This window comes from Juglans regia, chromosome 13 (genome assembly GCF_001411555.2).
Source record: "Juglans regia cultivar Chandler chromosome 13, Walnut 2.0, whole genome shotgun sequence".
Taxonomy (NCBI): domain Eukaryota; kingdom Viridiplantae; phylum Streptophyta; class Magnoliopsida; order Fagales; family Juglandaceae; genus Juglans; species Juglans regia.
Genome location: NC_049913.1, coordinates 914,992 through 931,299, shown reverse-complemented (window position 1 = coordinate 931,299; position 16,308 = coordinate 914,992). Strand labels below are relative to the sequence as shown.

At 34.9% G+C, this 16,308-nt stretch overlaps 2 protein-coding genes across 2 annotated transcripts; both read right to left on the bottom strand.

The window, feature by feature from the left end:
* Nucleotides 1–175: 175 nt before the first annotated feature.
* On the bottom strand, nucleotides 176–1,925 carry LOC108988868 (scopoletin glucosyltransferase-like). Its single transcript, XM_018962250.2, has one exon. The coding sequence runs from the start codon at nucleotides 1,771–1,773 to the stop codon at nucleotides 304–306; it is 1,470 nt and encodes a 489-aa protein (XP_018817795.1). The 5' UTR covers nucleotides 1,774–1,925; the 3' UTR covers nucleotides 176–303.
* Nucleotides 1,926–8,362: 6,437 nt separating this feature from the next.
* Nucleotides 8,363–15,496, bottom strand: LOC108988871 (CBS domain-containing protein CBSX1, chloroplastic-like). Its single transcript, XM_018962253.2, has 8 exons — nucleotides 15,086–15,496; nucleotides 13,896–13,983; nucleotides 13,751–13,815; nucleotides 11,683–11,731; nucleotides 11,179–11,231; nucleotides 9,348–9,463; nucleotides 8,957–9,014; nucleotides 8,363–8,856 (listed from the first exon to the last, which is right to left on the bottom strand). The coding sequence occupies exons 1-8, from the start codon at nucleotides 15,296–15,298 to the stop codon at nucleotides 8,782–8,784; spliced, it is 717 nt and encodes a 238-aa protein (XP_018817798.1). The 5' UTR covers nucleotides 15,299–15,496; the 3' UTR covers nucleotides 8,363–8,781.
* Nucleotides 15,497–16,308: the final 812 nt, after the last annotated feature.

The following is a 16,308-nucleotide window of genomic DNA, read 5'->3' as shown; positions in this document are numbered from 1 at the left end:
AAATTATTATTTTTTAATTAATTTTTTTTCTAAAACTAATTATCCTTATCATACTTCTGTAGTAGGCTCATCATCTATTACTTATTTACTTTAATTATTGCTTGCTAGATTCAATGACTCTCATTCCATCATTATATATGCCAAGTACTTATTTAGCAGTATTGGCACCATATGCTAGATTCAAAACACTCTCATTCACACTATATCATTACGGCCCTGCCACAGGTATATTTTTATTGTAACAGTCCATCAATATCAGAACATTTATATTATGAAACCTCCCCCCAACGTTTCTAGCATATATCAACCGCTGAGGATCTTCAGTTCTTCAATTAAAGCATTCAAATCGGAATAGGATGATCCGCCTTTTTCCATGGCTCTCCTTGCCATCTCCCCAAGTGCCTTGGCTCTGCTTCTCATTTCCTTTGCTTCTTCACTTACCATTATAATTCGCCTCACTGCATTCTCTATTGCTTCCTTTTTTATACTATAAGCATCATTCCCCATCATATCAAGGTACCGCCGATCAGCACCCACAGGGACTCCAATTTTCAACACTTCAGTCACTAGCTTCTCATTGTAAAATTGCTCAGAAAACATAGGCCATGTGACCATAGGCACCCCAGCAGTCACTCCTTCTAACGTTGAGTTCCATCCACAATGAGTCACAAATCCTCCTATCGCTTCATGATCCAGAATCAAAACTTGGGGTGCCCAACCTCTTATTATTAGTCCCTTACCTTCCATTCTCTTCTCGAATCCTTTCGGCAACCAATCTTCCTCTTCTTTCTCGTCTTTGCCTTTCTTCACGACCCAAATGAATTGTTGTTCAGAAGCCTCAAGACCCATTGCAATCTCCATTAGCTGAGAATTGGTTAAGTTGGCCAAACTTCCGAAGCATATATAAACAACTGAATCGCTGTTCTTTGCATTAAGCCACTTCAAACATTCGTGTTTATCGATGGAGGATTCGTTCCCCCTCTGACCTTTGTCTTCAACATCCTTGTTGCATAGTGAAACTGGACCTATATGCCATGCCTTCCTTCCCAAGACCTTTATGTAATGATTTGCATAAGCCGGTTCGAGCTCATAGAAGCTGTTTACAACAACCCCATAGCTCCTCACCTCTGCTTCATTGGCTTCTTTCCAAACCTTTGTAAATTCTGTTTCAAGTACGCCTTCCTTATCATTGAACTGATGGATGATGAGAATTTTCATCCTTGTCAACTTTATCTCGTCAGGAAAATTAGGAATGACGAAAGGTTCAGAATCAGATAAAACTTTTTTGTGAGGTTCATACAATTCTAGACTCACCTGAGTAGACAGAGAGAAAAAACTGGTTACATGAAAAACAAGCCTTGGGATGCCAAATTTAGCAGCAACATCAGTTGCCCATGGAAAATACATGTCGGCAACAAGGCAATGAGGTCGGTAATCTTGTAGTAGCTGTTCGAGGGGTTGTCGGAGCATCCCCAGGGCTGTCAAGAAACTAGCACAGTTTTCGACGGAAGTAAAGGAGTCGACGTTCTCGCAGCCTTCAGGCAGGCCAACCTCTACTGTCGGGAACTTGATGGTTTTGATATCAATATTGAAGCAAGTTTTGGTTCTTTCAATCGTTTTTGCGACAAAAGGCTCGTTGAGCGGGGTGGTGATTATGGTCGCTTTGACGCCTTGGGTTGTGGATAGCCTAGCCATGTCGATGACTGGTAACATATGGCCAGGGGCCATCAAGGGAAAGAAGAATATGTGAAGCTGGCGACTTTTGCTACCCATAACACCTTTGAAAGCGGATTTTGATTTAACAAGAAAAGGGTTATCTGTACGTACGATGCGACGATAACAAGGAGATCGGGAGGAGATACAGAGGGTAGGCTAGGCTTGGCTGTGTTGTCCCCGTGTTTGAATTATATGTTTACAAGATGAACCTGATGTATAAGGTATATATAGAAAAGGAAGATTGGATTTTTCGTTGTAGCGAATCAGCGATGAGTGCAATCCACCCATTCTTGCACTCCTTTTCATAAACTGTTTTCTGCCTCACCTCTTTGAAGATGTTAAAATATTTGAATATTTGAGGCATGAGCTGCGCTGTTATAGCATTCTCCATGACTTATGTATAATATAAAAAATATAAATTATTTAAAGAATTGTTTATAAAATGAGTTACATCCTATTATATAAAAATAAATAAATAAAATACAAATTGTCACAGCAACCCGATACATATTAAGAATACTGTTCATCCTTTAAATAATTTTTTAATTATTTATATTTCAATTACTCTTTCATTTCTTTTTATTTTTACATTTGAATACAAATTCTTTTTATTGTTTATCATTTAAAACACCTCTATTCATTTTTGTTTCTAAAAAATATCTTGGAAATATTATTTATCCAATTTTTTCATATTTTGATTTTATTTTAAATTTTTATTTAGCTTATATATATATTTTTTTTGTGTATAGGATTGAAGTATAGGATTGAATTATATTACATTATATATAATAATATATTACAAATATTAAAAAGATATATGGATATTACAAATTTATTGATAAAAAAGAAATGTTTAAAAAGAATAAAAATGACTATGTAAATGATATGAAAAAAATAGATAAATTGATTTATTATATATTATAAAAATTAATATATAAAAAAATTTTGATGATATATTTTAAAAAATAAGATAAAAAATCGTTGTGAATGCTCATAAATGCCAGAAAATGATAACTTGCTTTTTATATCACAAAACATTTATAAAAAAAGTTATTATTAATTTTTTTTTATAGTAAAACTCACTTTTTTACCAATTGCATTTCACAATTTAGAATAATATTAAAATGTCTCGTCATTTTATTTTCTTATTTATTTATTTAATTTTTTTTAATAATTAAGAAAATGATTATTAATATATTTAAAAATACTTTTAAAAAAAGTGCGGCGCACAGAATCGGCACATAAAAGGACATGAAGGGCAATTTATGCATATACTGTATACATCACTCAATATATACAAACAATAGGAATGAAAGAAACGGGGAATTAGTACTGTTTCAGATATTTCTTCTTTTTGCATGTACAGTTACACATCATATATCTATCAACTTTTATAGATCACAACATAAAATATATTTTAAAAATAATATAATTGCATAATATATAAGTGCTATAAGTTATTTTAAAAAAATATAAAATTTATTATTAAAAAATTAATTTATTTTTATATAAATTTTATATTTACTTATTTACTTATAAATATAAATCTCATTTCTTTTTAAAAATATATATCAAAATTTTCTAAACGTCACGCATGACATAAACATTGAAGAAACTAGAAAGTGAAGGTACTTTGCCAGGCCCTGTCCATGGTTTTGTGGAGCGTCGGTCGAGAGGACTCTCAAATAATAGTTGTCACGCAACAAGGACAGTACTTTGTCCCATCCAGCTCCACGTGTCAAGCACAAGAAACAGCTGACAAAAGGGGTCATGTCCCCCTCTCAGCTGTAGGACCACCCACAATCGTCTCATCCTGTATCGTTGGACCCAAACTGTACGGCAGGTTTGGGCATTAGATCATACACAATTTTTATGCATATGACTTCATTTTCAAATATAATTTAAATATAAATATTTTAAAATTTTATTTTTAACTGTATTGTTACATGTTCTAACACCATCCATAATTACAACCTTTACCAATGACACCATATACTATAAAAAATAAATAAACATTTATGACGGTTTATTTACGATAAAAATAATTATTTACGATGAAAATAGATTCATTTTAACAAAAAATAATAATTTTCATAAAAAATAACTAACTGGTCACAAATAAATAATTTTTTTATAGTGATATCCAACAACGTTCATGTACCCTCCATCGACTAATCCGGAGAGTTCGGGCAATGTTCAACAAACGAACTAGGTATATTCATTTCTTAATTTTTTTTTTATTTGTGCGTTGTTACCCGTTCTAACACCATGCATGATTGCAGTCTCTACCAATGCCACATTTTTCAACAACGTTCATGTACCCTCTGTCGACTAATGCGGAGAGTTCGGGCCATGTTCAACAAACGAACTAGGTATATTCTTTTCTTAAATTTTTTTATTTATTTGTGCGTTGTTACCCGTTCTAACACCGTGCATGATTGCAGCCACCATCAATGCTACATTTTTCAACAACGTTCATGTACCCTCTATCGACTAATGCGGAGAGTTTGGGTCATATTCAGCAAACGAATCAGATATATTCCTTTCTTAATTTTTTGTTTTTTTTTGTATGTGTGCGTTGTTATCCGTTCTAACACCGTACATGATTGTAGCCCCCACCAATGCTACATTTTCCACAACGTTCATGTACCCTCCGTCGACTAATGCAGAGAGTTCGGGCCATGTTCAACAAACGAACCAGGTATATTCATTTTTTTTTTTTTGTATGTGTATTGTTACCCATTCTAACACCGTCATACCCTCCGTCAAAACGGAGAACTCGGGCCGTCCCAAACAAATTGATGGCCCTCCATCAAATACCGGAGAGGACATGGGAAGTTTTGAAAAGACCGCAAATAATGCAGAGGCTGCACCATTTATATCTGAAAGTGAAAATAATGTGAGAGGTACATCACTTTTAACTATATACATACAAATCCGAGCAATGTGAAGTATCGGAAGCTCCAGAAAGTGGTCAGGTAATACATTTTTCTGTGTATAAATTCTATATTGCTTCCCACTTAGTTCATAAGCAATTTCTAATGATTATTTTTTTTGGTATCTTAAATTTATTAAGATACCCAGTGTAGGCAATGATGATTTTGTTATTTTAACACAGTGCAGTACTGTCGCACAACCAACGCTACCTGACAATGAGTAGGTGCTCCAAGAAGACTGATGTATTTTGGGAGACTGCAATATCCAAGATTGTAGTTTGGTCTTTGTAATGTTTTATGTGTAGGTTGGGAGACTATTATGTATTTTGGGAGGAAAATCAGTTTTTATGTGTAATATTTGGGAGACTATGATGGTTTATGTGCAATTTGAGAGACTGATATATTTTGATATTTTGGGTGTTGCCATGTATTTTTATCGATGTTGGAAGATTGTGATGTTTTTTTATTTTTTTTTATCGTAGGAAAGTATGATAATACATGGGATTCATTAATGTTATTTGTTACAACCATGCATACATGTTATTTGTTCCAACCATGCATACATTGTTATTTTGGAAGGTTTGAAAATTGTTTACATTAGTGGGTGGTGACCACTTGTGAGTGTTTGTGTGAACTTTGAGTAAGTCTCTGAATAAATAAGAATCATACTTGAAATAATACTACATGGGATTCATTAATACAACCAGGTACTATTAACACATAAGTTAATTGGAACTTGTTCAAAATACATTTATAGTTGAAGTCAATAAAAAATTATTACAATTGATAATACCCAATAAGTACATAATAATATCTGTGCACATCTATTCTCTACGAGCTACTTTTCAATTTTCTCCTCTTGCTTGTAAAGGACACACTCTCTCTCAACTAGTTTATCTTTCGTTTTCTGAACTTCATACTCGCACAACAATAAATTGTCCTCCATTTTTCGAGCTGCATTCTCTCTTGTGCGAATTTTCTTCTCTACTAGTGCAAGTATATCTGTCCATATAAAGAATTGACCCATTGCTTCTCCCTGCATATAAATTGTCAATTCGGCAAACGTTAAATATGACAAAGAGAAAAAGTAACACAAAATTATGATAAAAAAAATATGATTTACCATGTTATACTTCGAGCAGGCGTAAAATTTCCTTTTAAGATTTTTGCTAGTATGGGAGGTCTTTAATGGGGCTGTTAAAACTGTGAGTGCCACTGTTTATCAAGATTGTCCTGCGCATATTTTGCCAGCATTTAGGAAGAATATGAAGTATCATCTACTGAAAAAGAAATAATTCAGATAAGTGTAGAGAAAGGTTTCTAAATTTTACAGCTTCCAGGAAGAATGCCCAAACTCAAGTTCGTATGAGAAAGGAATCAACTACCTCCTTGAAGTTGAAGGCTCTTCCTAGTCTTGCAGTTGTACTCCACTTGCTACTTTGGTAAGTAAGTTTGCACCAAGTTTATCGGCATTACCATTATCAGCATCAAGTTAAGTATGAAATAGAGGATCAGATAAAAGGAACATAACATTTCAAATTTAACTATGCGATCCAAAGAACTACTGGAAAAGAAAGGAACATAACATTTAGTCTTCAAATGTTTTATATCACAATACTGTTAAATTTAAGTCTTGGCCTCTCAAAATGGAGAGGGAGAAAGATAAGACTCGTGATACGGACATGAAGTAGACAAACCAAAGCACAACTCCAACAGCCTTTAGTGTGTCTCTCCCCTAATTTATGGCTAAAATTGAGAGAAAAGAGATGTTCAAGCTTTAGGGGAGTGGATTGTGTCCACTCCAAAGTCTTCATTTATCAGGTACATTATTTCTCTGAAGAGTTAAGACTCCAATTACATCTAGCGTTTCTAAGGAAATCAAATACCTTATTCTTTAGTGAGTTACTATACTAAGATATAGAGCCATTGGTCAAGGCTTGCCCAAACAAACAGTACGAAAATGTAGCAGAAAACTTGATCACATTCTCGGCAATATGATGAACTTACTACAAGGAAAACCCCTCTCGCGACTAACTACAACAACAGTCAACATCGGAATTTCATTTTCAATGTAAAGTAGAGGGGAAAAGAGAGTAATATGTACAGATGCTCTCTCTCTCTATATATATATATTTCTCTCTCTCTCTCTCTCTCTCTCTAAAGATTGTAAGCAACAATACATCACGAGGCTTGCAATTTTACCAAGGACAAAGATACCGTTAATAGAGAATGAGGCAAACAATCAAATCTCAATTAGATTTCATCTCAAGATCTTCATTTTCCTTGTTGGCATCATGATTATCCCGTGGTAAGAGGCCGAGGAGTGGCAAAGGCAACAATGAACTCAAATTACAAAGGATTATCCAAGCCATCAAGTTATCAAATCTGTCTTTTGTAATACCAAACAGCTGGGTCAAACCAGCACCAATCAGGTTTTTCAAAAGTCCCTCTCAACCAATGATATGAGTCCCCCAACCCCAATGTATTTTGAACAAATACTACTATTAACATAAGTTAATCATAGAAAAAATTTATACTTCAATAATCAACCACATCCACATGTTACCCATAAAATTCATTGTTTCACCATAATTGGGTAGCAAGCAAGACATGCAGTAAAAGTCGCATTACTATTGTAGTGAACATTCACACAGAATGACCTTACCATCGTGGAGTGGAAGATGCGCACCAGATGAAAACGATGGAGAAGAATCGACTATTTAGGGTTTCTTCGACTGGCGAAAAAGGGAGGGGGGAGATTTGGAGTTGGAGGGATTTCTGGAGATGCATTCGTGGGGATTCACCTGACATTCGCAAATGGAGATGCGTTTGTGGGGATTCGGCCCAGATGGAGATGCGTTTTACTTGAAGGAACCTCAAATTTTTGAGAACCTGCAAAATGTTGAGAACGTGACCGTTGAGAAAGGAAAAATGGTCAAAACCTGCAAAATGTTGAGAAAGGAACTACTTTGGTTCAGAACTTGCAAAATGTTGAGAAATGAACACTGCGATTTTGGTGGGTGCGGGTCATTTCCTGAGATTTTGGGCGATTTTGATGGGTTGCAAACAAAGGGAAGTGAGAGAAAGTGAGGGAGACGGGAGGAATGAAGCTGTGAAGGGACGAACCCCATCATCTGAGTCGGAAGTGTAAAACCGTGATGTGACGATCAGACCAAGCTCATCACGTCACGATGTGTGGTGTTAGTGACTTCAACCAGCTTAGGGATAGATTTATTGAAGAGAAATGCTTCGGAATCCAAAAAGTGTCCCGAATGGAATTTTTTTTTTTGAATGATTAAAAAAATATTTTTTAATGATATTGTGAATTTTTTATTTTTTTAAAAAATATTTATAATAATTAAAAAAAATACCCTATTCGAAAATTTTTTGAATCTCGAATTTGTGATCCATAACAGTGCTTCCTTATTGAATAGAGAAGGACATTCTAGCTCAGAGGATGCCGGATCCATTGGGCACGGCGCCTTCTAGGAAGATGTTTCCCTCCGGCTGGAAGTGCTTTTCTCAAGATTTGTATGGCTTTTTCGATGAATGGGTCCTACATAGAATATAGATGTTTTTCTTACCTTTTCATATAGTGGGTTCAGGAGAAGATCATCTGCTAGTGCTAGTTATTATCCTTTGCTTTAGATGGATTGAAAACGATCTTTATCCTCACTGAAGTATGCCACTCTGATCAACTGTACAGCAACTTCAATTTATAATGTTATGGGCTTAACAAATATTTATACTTTCACAAGAGTTTGACTGTTTGAATATAAATTACATCAAAATACTGACCACAATGTCAGCTTAGGCTGCACCAAGTCAAATCCAATCCTCTAGCCAATCTTTCTCAATTTATATAACAAAGAACATAAACTGATAATTACAGGCGCAAGCTACCTATACCCCCCAGTGTATAACAGAAGAAGAAATCAATCAGTCACTTAAAAAAAAAAAAAATCTAAATGCTGTACTAGGGCAGCAAATAACTGGGACAAACAAAATTATAAAGCCCCCTCCAAACGAACCCATAATAAGAGAGCACCACAGTGACGCCAAAAGAACGATGCATCAATGCGATTCAAAGACTGCACCAGCAAAGTAGTTCCAACAGTAGTCTTCTCAACTAAGCCGACTTTTCGCCGGCATGTTTTATCTGAAGAGCAGCTCTAACAACATTTCCCCTGGTTATTATTCCAACCTACCAAATTTAATCAGAGATCAATCAGAAACTACATATTCCTGTGAAGCATCTTTCAAATGCAATTTCAAACAGAAAAACAAGCAAATAATTTTCTTACCAGCTTACCATCACCATCTACCACAGGCAATCGGCGGAATTTTGTTTCAAGCAACAACCTAGCATTAGAAGAATTGGTTTAGAGCATTTAGAGTTCAAATTTTGCGACCAAGAAAATGACTATTGGCTCATCCATATCATACACAATGCTTGGGGTTGCAATCTGTAGTTCATGTATGCATATAAACAGTAAAACCACCACTTCTGTAAGAAACAATCAGTTCCCTCCCTCCTACATATGGTGCCGGAATAGTCTCGCCGTCAAATACACGAGGATACATAGAAACAAGCACAAATACAAACAAATTTCCAGAAAACAAAACAGACACAAGGATATATTTTTTGTAGGTACACAAAGAAGATGTATTAAAAGAAGCAAAAGACATAAATACCTAGCAGCATCTTCCAGATTGGTGGATTCGTGAACAACAAGTGGAGCAGGTGTCATCAAGTCGCCGACAACCTTGCCATTAGTTTTATTTAGTAGGTTATGTATCTCATTGAATGTCTGCAACAATGATCAAAATTAGACGAAGCGGTAGTTGATCAAGCAATTACAATTTAATGAATTCATTGATCGGGAGTCTATTTGATCTAAGGAGAGAGAGAGAGAGCATGGCTCTGTTCAAGGCCAGGTTTTTTACTCCATCTTTTGTGGACTCACACCAGGCATACTAATTTTAGCAATGGCTTATGTGGAGACTGAGACCAAGAGTAGTAAAGCCTATCTTGATGATAATGAAAAATTGCATTTTTCACCCCAAACTATCTGTCCTTTTTATTTAAACTCTAAACTACTAAAACTGATAACTTGCGCCACAATGTAGCAGTTCAGGGTACAAATTGTCAAATCTTAGTCGAGGGCAAATTGCCAAAATTTGGTAGTTTAGGTACAAATAGCCAATGTTGGAAGTTTAGGATGTAAATTGAAAAAAAATGTGATAGTTTCGGGTGCAAAACGTCATTTTTCCTAATTATGATTTTAGCAATTTCAATAGAATAACACTTGAGTAAGGTCATGTTCATATGATATGGTCCAATGACTCAACAGCTTAATATTTCTTGCATAATCAAACTTCAGTGGCATAGTTGCCCTTGCCTTGGCAGTGTCATGACATGGCTGCCCAAGCCAAATCCACCAAATTTTTTTCAACATGTATACAAAGTTCTGACCGAACTAATCTAAATAGTTCATCGAGAGGGCTATGCTCGCGGAATCAAAAGGGTTCTAATAAACTCCTAGATACCATGAACAAGGCCAAATATTTTCATTTGATTGTCAATATTTAATCTTTTTCCAAAAAATAACTCACGATTAGATGTCAGAGCAATTGATATAAGTCCATTATAATCCCTAGAATAGGTGATAAAGTTATCAAACGAATTAAAGTTTTGCATGTGGTCTAACTGAAAAGTATTCTTTATCAGGAGTACATAGAATTCATGAATGCATGTCAGGGTCACACCAATTGAGTATAAAATAAGAAGTCAGTTGAGATAATTTGGACACGTGCAATAGAGGCCTATGAATGCTCCAATACCAGCAAAAAAAGAGATTATATTAATAAAGGAAACAAAAGGGAAGGAGGGGGGGGGGGGGGGGGGGGGGTGCCAAAATCACTTGTACAGAACTGCGAAGGAAAACATGATTACTATTGATTTGTAACTAAATCAGGCCTAGTGGTATTAAAGATCCATGTAATAAAAACCCTATTCTGTTGGGACGATGGCTCATTGAGTAAGTTGAGAGTAACTGTACACGTCCAATATACCAAACCTACTGGACTGCAATGCTCTCGTAGCATAGAAGGAATCATACAAAATAGATAGTCAAGTTGCTATGATGCTAAGCACTTTCTCAAAGACAATAAGGTTTATGCTAAAATGCATAATATTATAAGACCAAGGCAGTAGAAGTCTTAAATGTTGCATGTATAGATCCTGGAAACAAAATCCCAATGATTTCTAATAGCTAATTGGGCATAATTTATCATAGCCGTATGACTCGACAATCGACATGATAGTGGAGAATAGCTGGTATAATATTCTCATAATCCGGGATTTGGTCTTTTGACTTCAGAAGACTCTCAATATCAAACGTCTAACCAGAGAGGTTTCCAAGTGCCTGTGTACGGGCACAATCCAAGAATCTCACTAGGCAATGAACAAAATCAAATCAATAATAGAAGACTGGCATTTAAAAAGAGGATGCTTCTTACATACTTTCCATGAACTATTGACATCAGGAAACACACTTGTGTCACTTTGACTGCCACCTACCAGCCACAAAAGAATAAATAAGAAACTGTTTTATGAAAAAAAAAAAAGAGGTAATAAAAAATTTGCAATTAGTATCTAACGAGCTGTAGTCCAAATTATAATCAAAACTTCTTTATGGCTCATAAAATATAACTAATATTCCAAAGGAAAAAAAAGACATGCAAACCAAAAAATTATACAACCAATTTTATGATTCCCTGCCAAAGGAAAAAGGATAAAAGGGACAAACTGAAAGATTTGAGTTTTTTAATCAAAGAAAAGAAGTTATGCCAACACAGAAGATGTTATGATGACAGCAATGACATCTTATATGATATGTCATGCCAGAAATTCCCAAATCCTGAACAAATTTAAGCAACCGCACATTCCCAATTTTTTTAATAAGTGCACATACCCAAATTTAGAGTCATTTATAAAGCAAATTCTAGATCATAATACCCATTCTACCTGATATTGAATCGAGTGCTAACAAGTCATAGTCTGAAACGACACCAACCTGCCACAGGAAAAAATCTCAAGTCAATGCATTGGAATAAACAATCTCAAAAAATTAAATTGTTACAACATAGCCAGATTACCTTTTTTTAAGTATAAAAATGACAATAAAAATAATAGAAGCTTACAGTAATAGAAGATCTTGTTAAAAAAATAATGATAATCTTTAATAACAAAAAATACCATGTTCAACTAAAGAAGTTGGACACGTGCTCATTGTCAAAAGGGATTAAATTATGATCTACATACCAATATGAGTGTGATATAGGACAAATCTAGAGAACCTGTCTACATCTGGTGAGCTCGGATTTTTGAAAAATTACTGTGTTAAGAACTTGGAAATGTATAAACTTGATAAAGCTTTATAGCAAGGTTTTGAATTTCGTTTCGTATCGGCCGGCATGGCTGAAATATGCCGTACCGGCTGAATAGCCAGTACACAGAAGGATATAGTTTCGTACCGGTCATAATTTCGGCCCATACTGGCCAATATTTCAAATTTCGGCCAATATACAGATTTTGGCCTTTACTTTTTTCTTTTCTTTTTTTCATTTCTTCAAACTGTAAGTTCATTTTTGGACCCCCCCAATTCAGACTAGACTATTTTAATTTATACATATATTTTATATATAATTTATTCATATATAGACTATTCCAAAATGGTATCCAAAACAATACCGATACCGAAATATCTCATTTCAATGCCTCGACCGAAATGGTCACCGAAATGGTATTCAAAACATTGCTTTATAGTCCAAACACAACTTGGAAAAGATTGGTCTTGAAGGGGTGTGAAGAGGGGATGAAACAAAGGAAATAAGGTTGCAAGAATTAGAGGCAGCAGTAATTTTTTTAATCAGTAAATAAGAATTTTATTGATGAGGACTAGGCATAGCCCAAGTACATGGCACATATACAAGAGCAACACCTAAGCATAAGTGAAGAACTTAAATTCAAAATTTTAAAGTCGATTATAACATAATTCAAAATTTTTGGCTTATGTAAGGCTCTTATGCCAGGGACCAAGGTACTTCTTGTTCCTCTCACTCTATCTCTTCCTGGCTTCACCATACTGTCCATAGCCTATAGATAGATTCCATTGCAGCATGCGAAGCGTATAGCAACAATTGGACTAATAAAAAAACTCCTCATGGGACTCGAATAAAGCCATCACGCAAAGTCCATTCTCAATAAAATCCATAAAATGAAACCAAAGCTACCTATGGCCCAAAACAGCATTGCAGAATTATGAAAAGGCTATTGCTTTCTAATTCTTGTGTGAGTCTCTTTGAAAGAAACTTCAGACAATTTATTTTTCCAGGACCTCGGATTCCAATTTAGACAAGGTATTCATATGACCATTAAACAGTCCATCAGTAGATGGCATAAGTGCTAGGTTCTCATCCTCACTTGCACCCAATCTTGCATCCAGACTTCCTCATCTCCTATCCCACAGCAACCTACTCATGGCAGAGGAGAGTGTTTGGGAAACAGAAAACTCGTTACTTCCTCAGGTACTAATATCATAAGGACATAATTTAACCTCATAGACATCATATCACATTATGACCATAGTGCTGTTTCTAAATTCAACATGTTTGAAACACATATCCTTCAGCAAGTTTCACCTTGTCCTTGGCGAGACATATAAAGGGCTCAAATTCTTCCTTTTTCGTGATCTTTGGAAGGAATATTTAAATTTATAAATTCACATTTAACTTGGTGAAGCCCCCTCAGCAGTAACTTATTTAATCAGGGAAACATATCGATTACCAACCACATATTCTAATTTCTGTAAATCATTCTTTAGCATTCCACAGATAACTATCTCCAAGAAACAAAGCTGCTGTTAAAACATGTAATCAAACAGCAATCTTATCAATGTTGTCGACTAGATCTACAATGCAACATTGAGAACGATGAATGATTCACGTGCCATAAGATACCACACCATATCACGCTGTATATATGAATGCAATTCCTTCTTTACTTATAATGATTAAAATGTTAGTGGAATTACCAATTTCCAGTCATCATCAATCACTGGAAAGCCAGTTATTCTCTTCTCCACGAGAGCCTCCAATGCTGTAACAACAAAATCCAGTGAATGAAAACATGAACCGATATGATACACATGAAAGTAGAAGCACAAGTATCAGCAATACCTTCATCAACACTTGTTGTTGGTTTCACAACATGTAAATTCTCCTTCCTTGTCATAAAATCACCTACTGTGTATGTTTCACTTCCAGGCTGAAAACCAACATAATAAATCAGAAGGGTAATACTAGAGGCTAACCCACCAAAGAATTTGTTTACGTAATCCATCAAAGAATATTGTAAAATGCATATAACAAGCAATGCCATCGCTACCCCAACTGGAAGATATGAATGGGTGAACGAAATTCAGTAGCAATACATATGTAAGTGAAACCTTTGCAGAATTAATTCTTAATTTTTTATTTGAGCAGAATTCTTGATTTTTGCAAGTACAGATAACATCCAAGAAAACTAAAAAGGACATGCATATGTGTCTGTCTAATACGATTGCAAAGGCAAGTTAGCTACACAGAACCATCCTTCCTTTTCAACAAATTTCTTTTGTCGTAGTCAACGAAAAGGACAGAGCTAAACGTTCATATGATTAAATTCTTAATTTTGTAAACAAAACACGTCAATAGCATGTGCCTTGCTCTCTAGTATGATGAATAAATAAATAAATGAAATTGCATTGCCAACCGAGGCGTGTTGTTTGGAATTTTTTAGCGCGATGTCGAAGCTTCTAATCGGTCTGTGACCAAAACCCAGAATCAAAATTGAAGGCTTAAACAAGGGCGTACTCGCTCTTCAGGCTACATACATGCTGAATCTGAAGTAATTTTTCTCCAAAGGTGCTTCATAAATAGGAATGGTACCGTTTGAACAGTGAGTTTGACGTAAGATAAGTTGATATAAAATTTGAAGGTTAAATAAAATATTATTATTTTTTATAAGTTATTAGAATATTATTTTTAATATTATTATTATTTTAAAATTTTATTATTTTAATATTTTAATATCAGATGGTTCAACTAGATTCAAGATTAAAAAACTTAAATGCAAAATCAACAGTAGAATTTTTTGAATAGCAAACATTAAAAAAAAAAAAAAAAACTTATGAAATAGTAATTGGAAGGGGCAAAGGAACATCATAAAATGCTGCCAAATCTGACAGAAAGAAAGCCAGAAGGGCAAAGAGTACTATAATTATAAACCATTCCCATCAATAGCTGCTTTTCCAATTTAGGCATACAAAGAGAGAAAATAAATTAAGAGAAACAAAAAAAAATGCAAACAATGAGATAGAAGGAATCACCGGCACGGAGTTGGTGAAGCCGACGGCGGGCCCTTGGAGTGCGGAAGGGCGGCGGTAAAGTTGTAAAGAGAATCGTTTGGAGAGAGAAGTAGGGAGAGGCAGAGGTGATCTGGGGGGGCAGCGAGGGTAAGAGCAAAGTAGATCAGAAGGTAAGCGAGGGTGAGAATGGAGAACAGCGGAGCTGGCACACGGTGAGAGAGTGATCAACCCCATGGTGAGTCCCGTCTCCAACCCTCTGCTTTATTTTATTTGTTTTTTGATCTTTTTCCTGTTGAGATTCCGGATATGTATAAGTAGAGACGCAGAAAGAGATGGAGGATCGGACTCGGATTCTGCAAAGGGAGTTCCAGAACGCCAGAGCAGTTACGTATATGTACGGATGGCTGATCACGTTTTACATTTAATACTTTTATTTATTTATTTATTTGAAAAGAAAATGTAGAAAATTTTCGTCCATATATGGATACGTGTGTACTTTCGTTGCTGCTTCCGTGCCGTAACAAGCGGCTGCTGAAATAGAGGAGTTGCTCCTCTGTGACACTTTTGTCAAACATTCAAATTTTTTTTTGTCGACTCCAATTTGGACTCACCTCAATTATTCTTAAAATTATTTGATTATTTGAAAAACCGGCTTTATATAAATGAAGCCTTTAATTAATTATATATATATTACATTTTGCATTTTTCATATTAAATTATAACACTTGACTCGTATTTTTAAAAGAAAAATATTATATGTAATCGTGGAGTATGCAAGCGTATTGCAATCGTTTTAAAAAATAATAGGATCTATTATTAAAAAAATATAAATCTCGTATTTATTTATTTTTTTTAAAGTGATTATACAGTATTTACGCACTTACGACTATAATTATCATTTATCTTTTTAAAATTTTAAATAATTATAAGGTGTTCTTTCTATTATCGTATTCTTTTTTTATACAGAAGTAGAGATCGAACCTAATTCTTTCGATTAGAAATCAAGCCTTATGCCATCTGATTATTACTATTCATCAATTTTGATAGCCCACATTCTACAGAATTTTCAGCCATCCATAAACGTGTTAGGAAAAAAGTGCGATCGAAGATCTCATATCCGACAATCGACATTAAGCCACGCATGAACATTGCATTTATGAGTCAATGCTTTTATATTTGATTTTTGAGACCCCTTCTTCATAAGCCAAAATCCACCGAGAGTTTCGCCTTTTGTTCCCATTTTA

Excerpts from the sequence above, each read along its gene's own strand:
- LOC108988868 (XM_018962250.2), bottom strand. The coding sequence starts at position 1,773 with ATGGGTAGCAAAAGTCGCCAGCTTCACATATTCTTCTTTCCCTTGATG.
- LOC108988871 (XM_018962253.2), bottom strand. The coding sequence starts at position 15,298 with ATGGGGTTGATCACTCTCTCACCGTGTGCCAGCTCCGCTGTTCTCCAT. Across the intron at positions 9,464-11,178 it reads ATGTCAATAGTTCATGGAAA|ACATTCAATGAGATACATAA; the intron begins GTATGTAAGAAG and ends TCATTGTTGCAG. Across the intron at positions 9,015-9,347 it reads AATCTGGAAGATGCTGCTAG|GTTGTTGCTTGAAACAAAAT; the intron begins GTATTTATGTCT and ends TTCTAATGCTAG.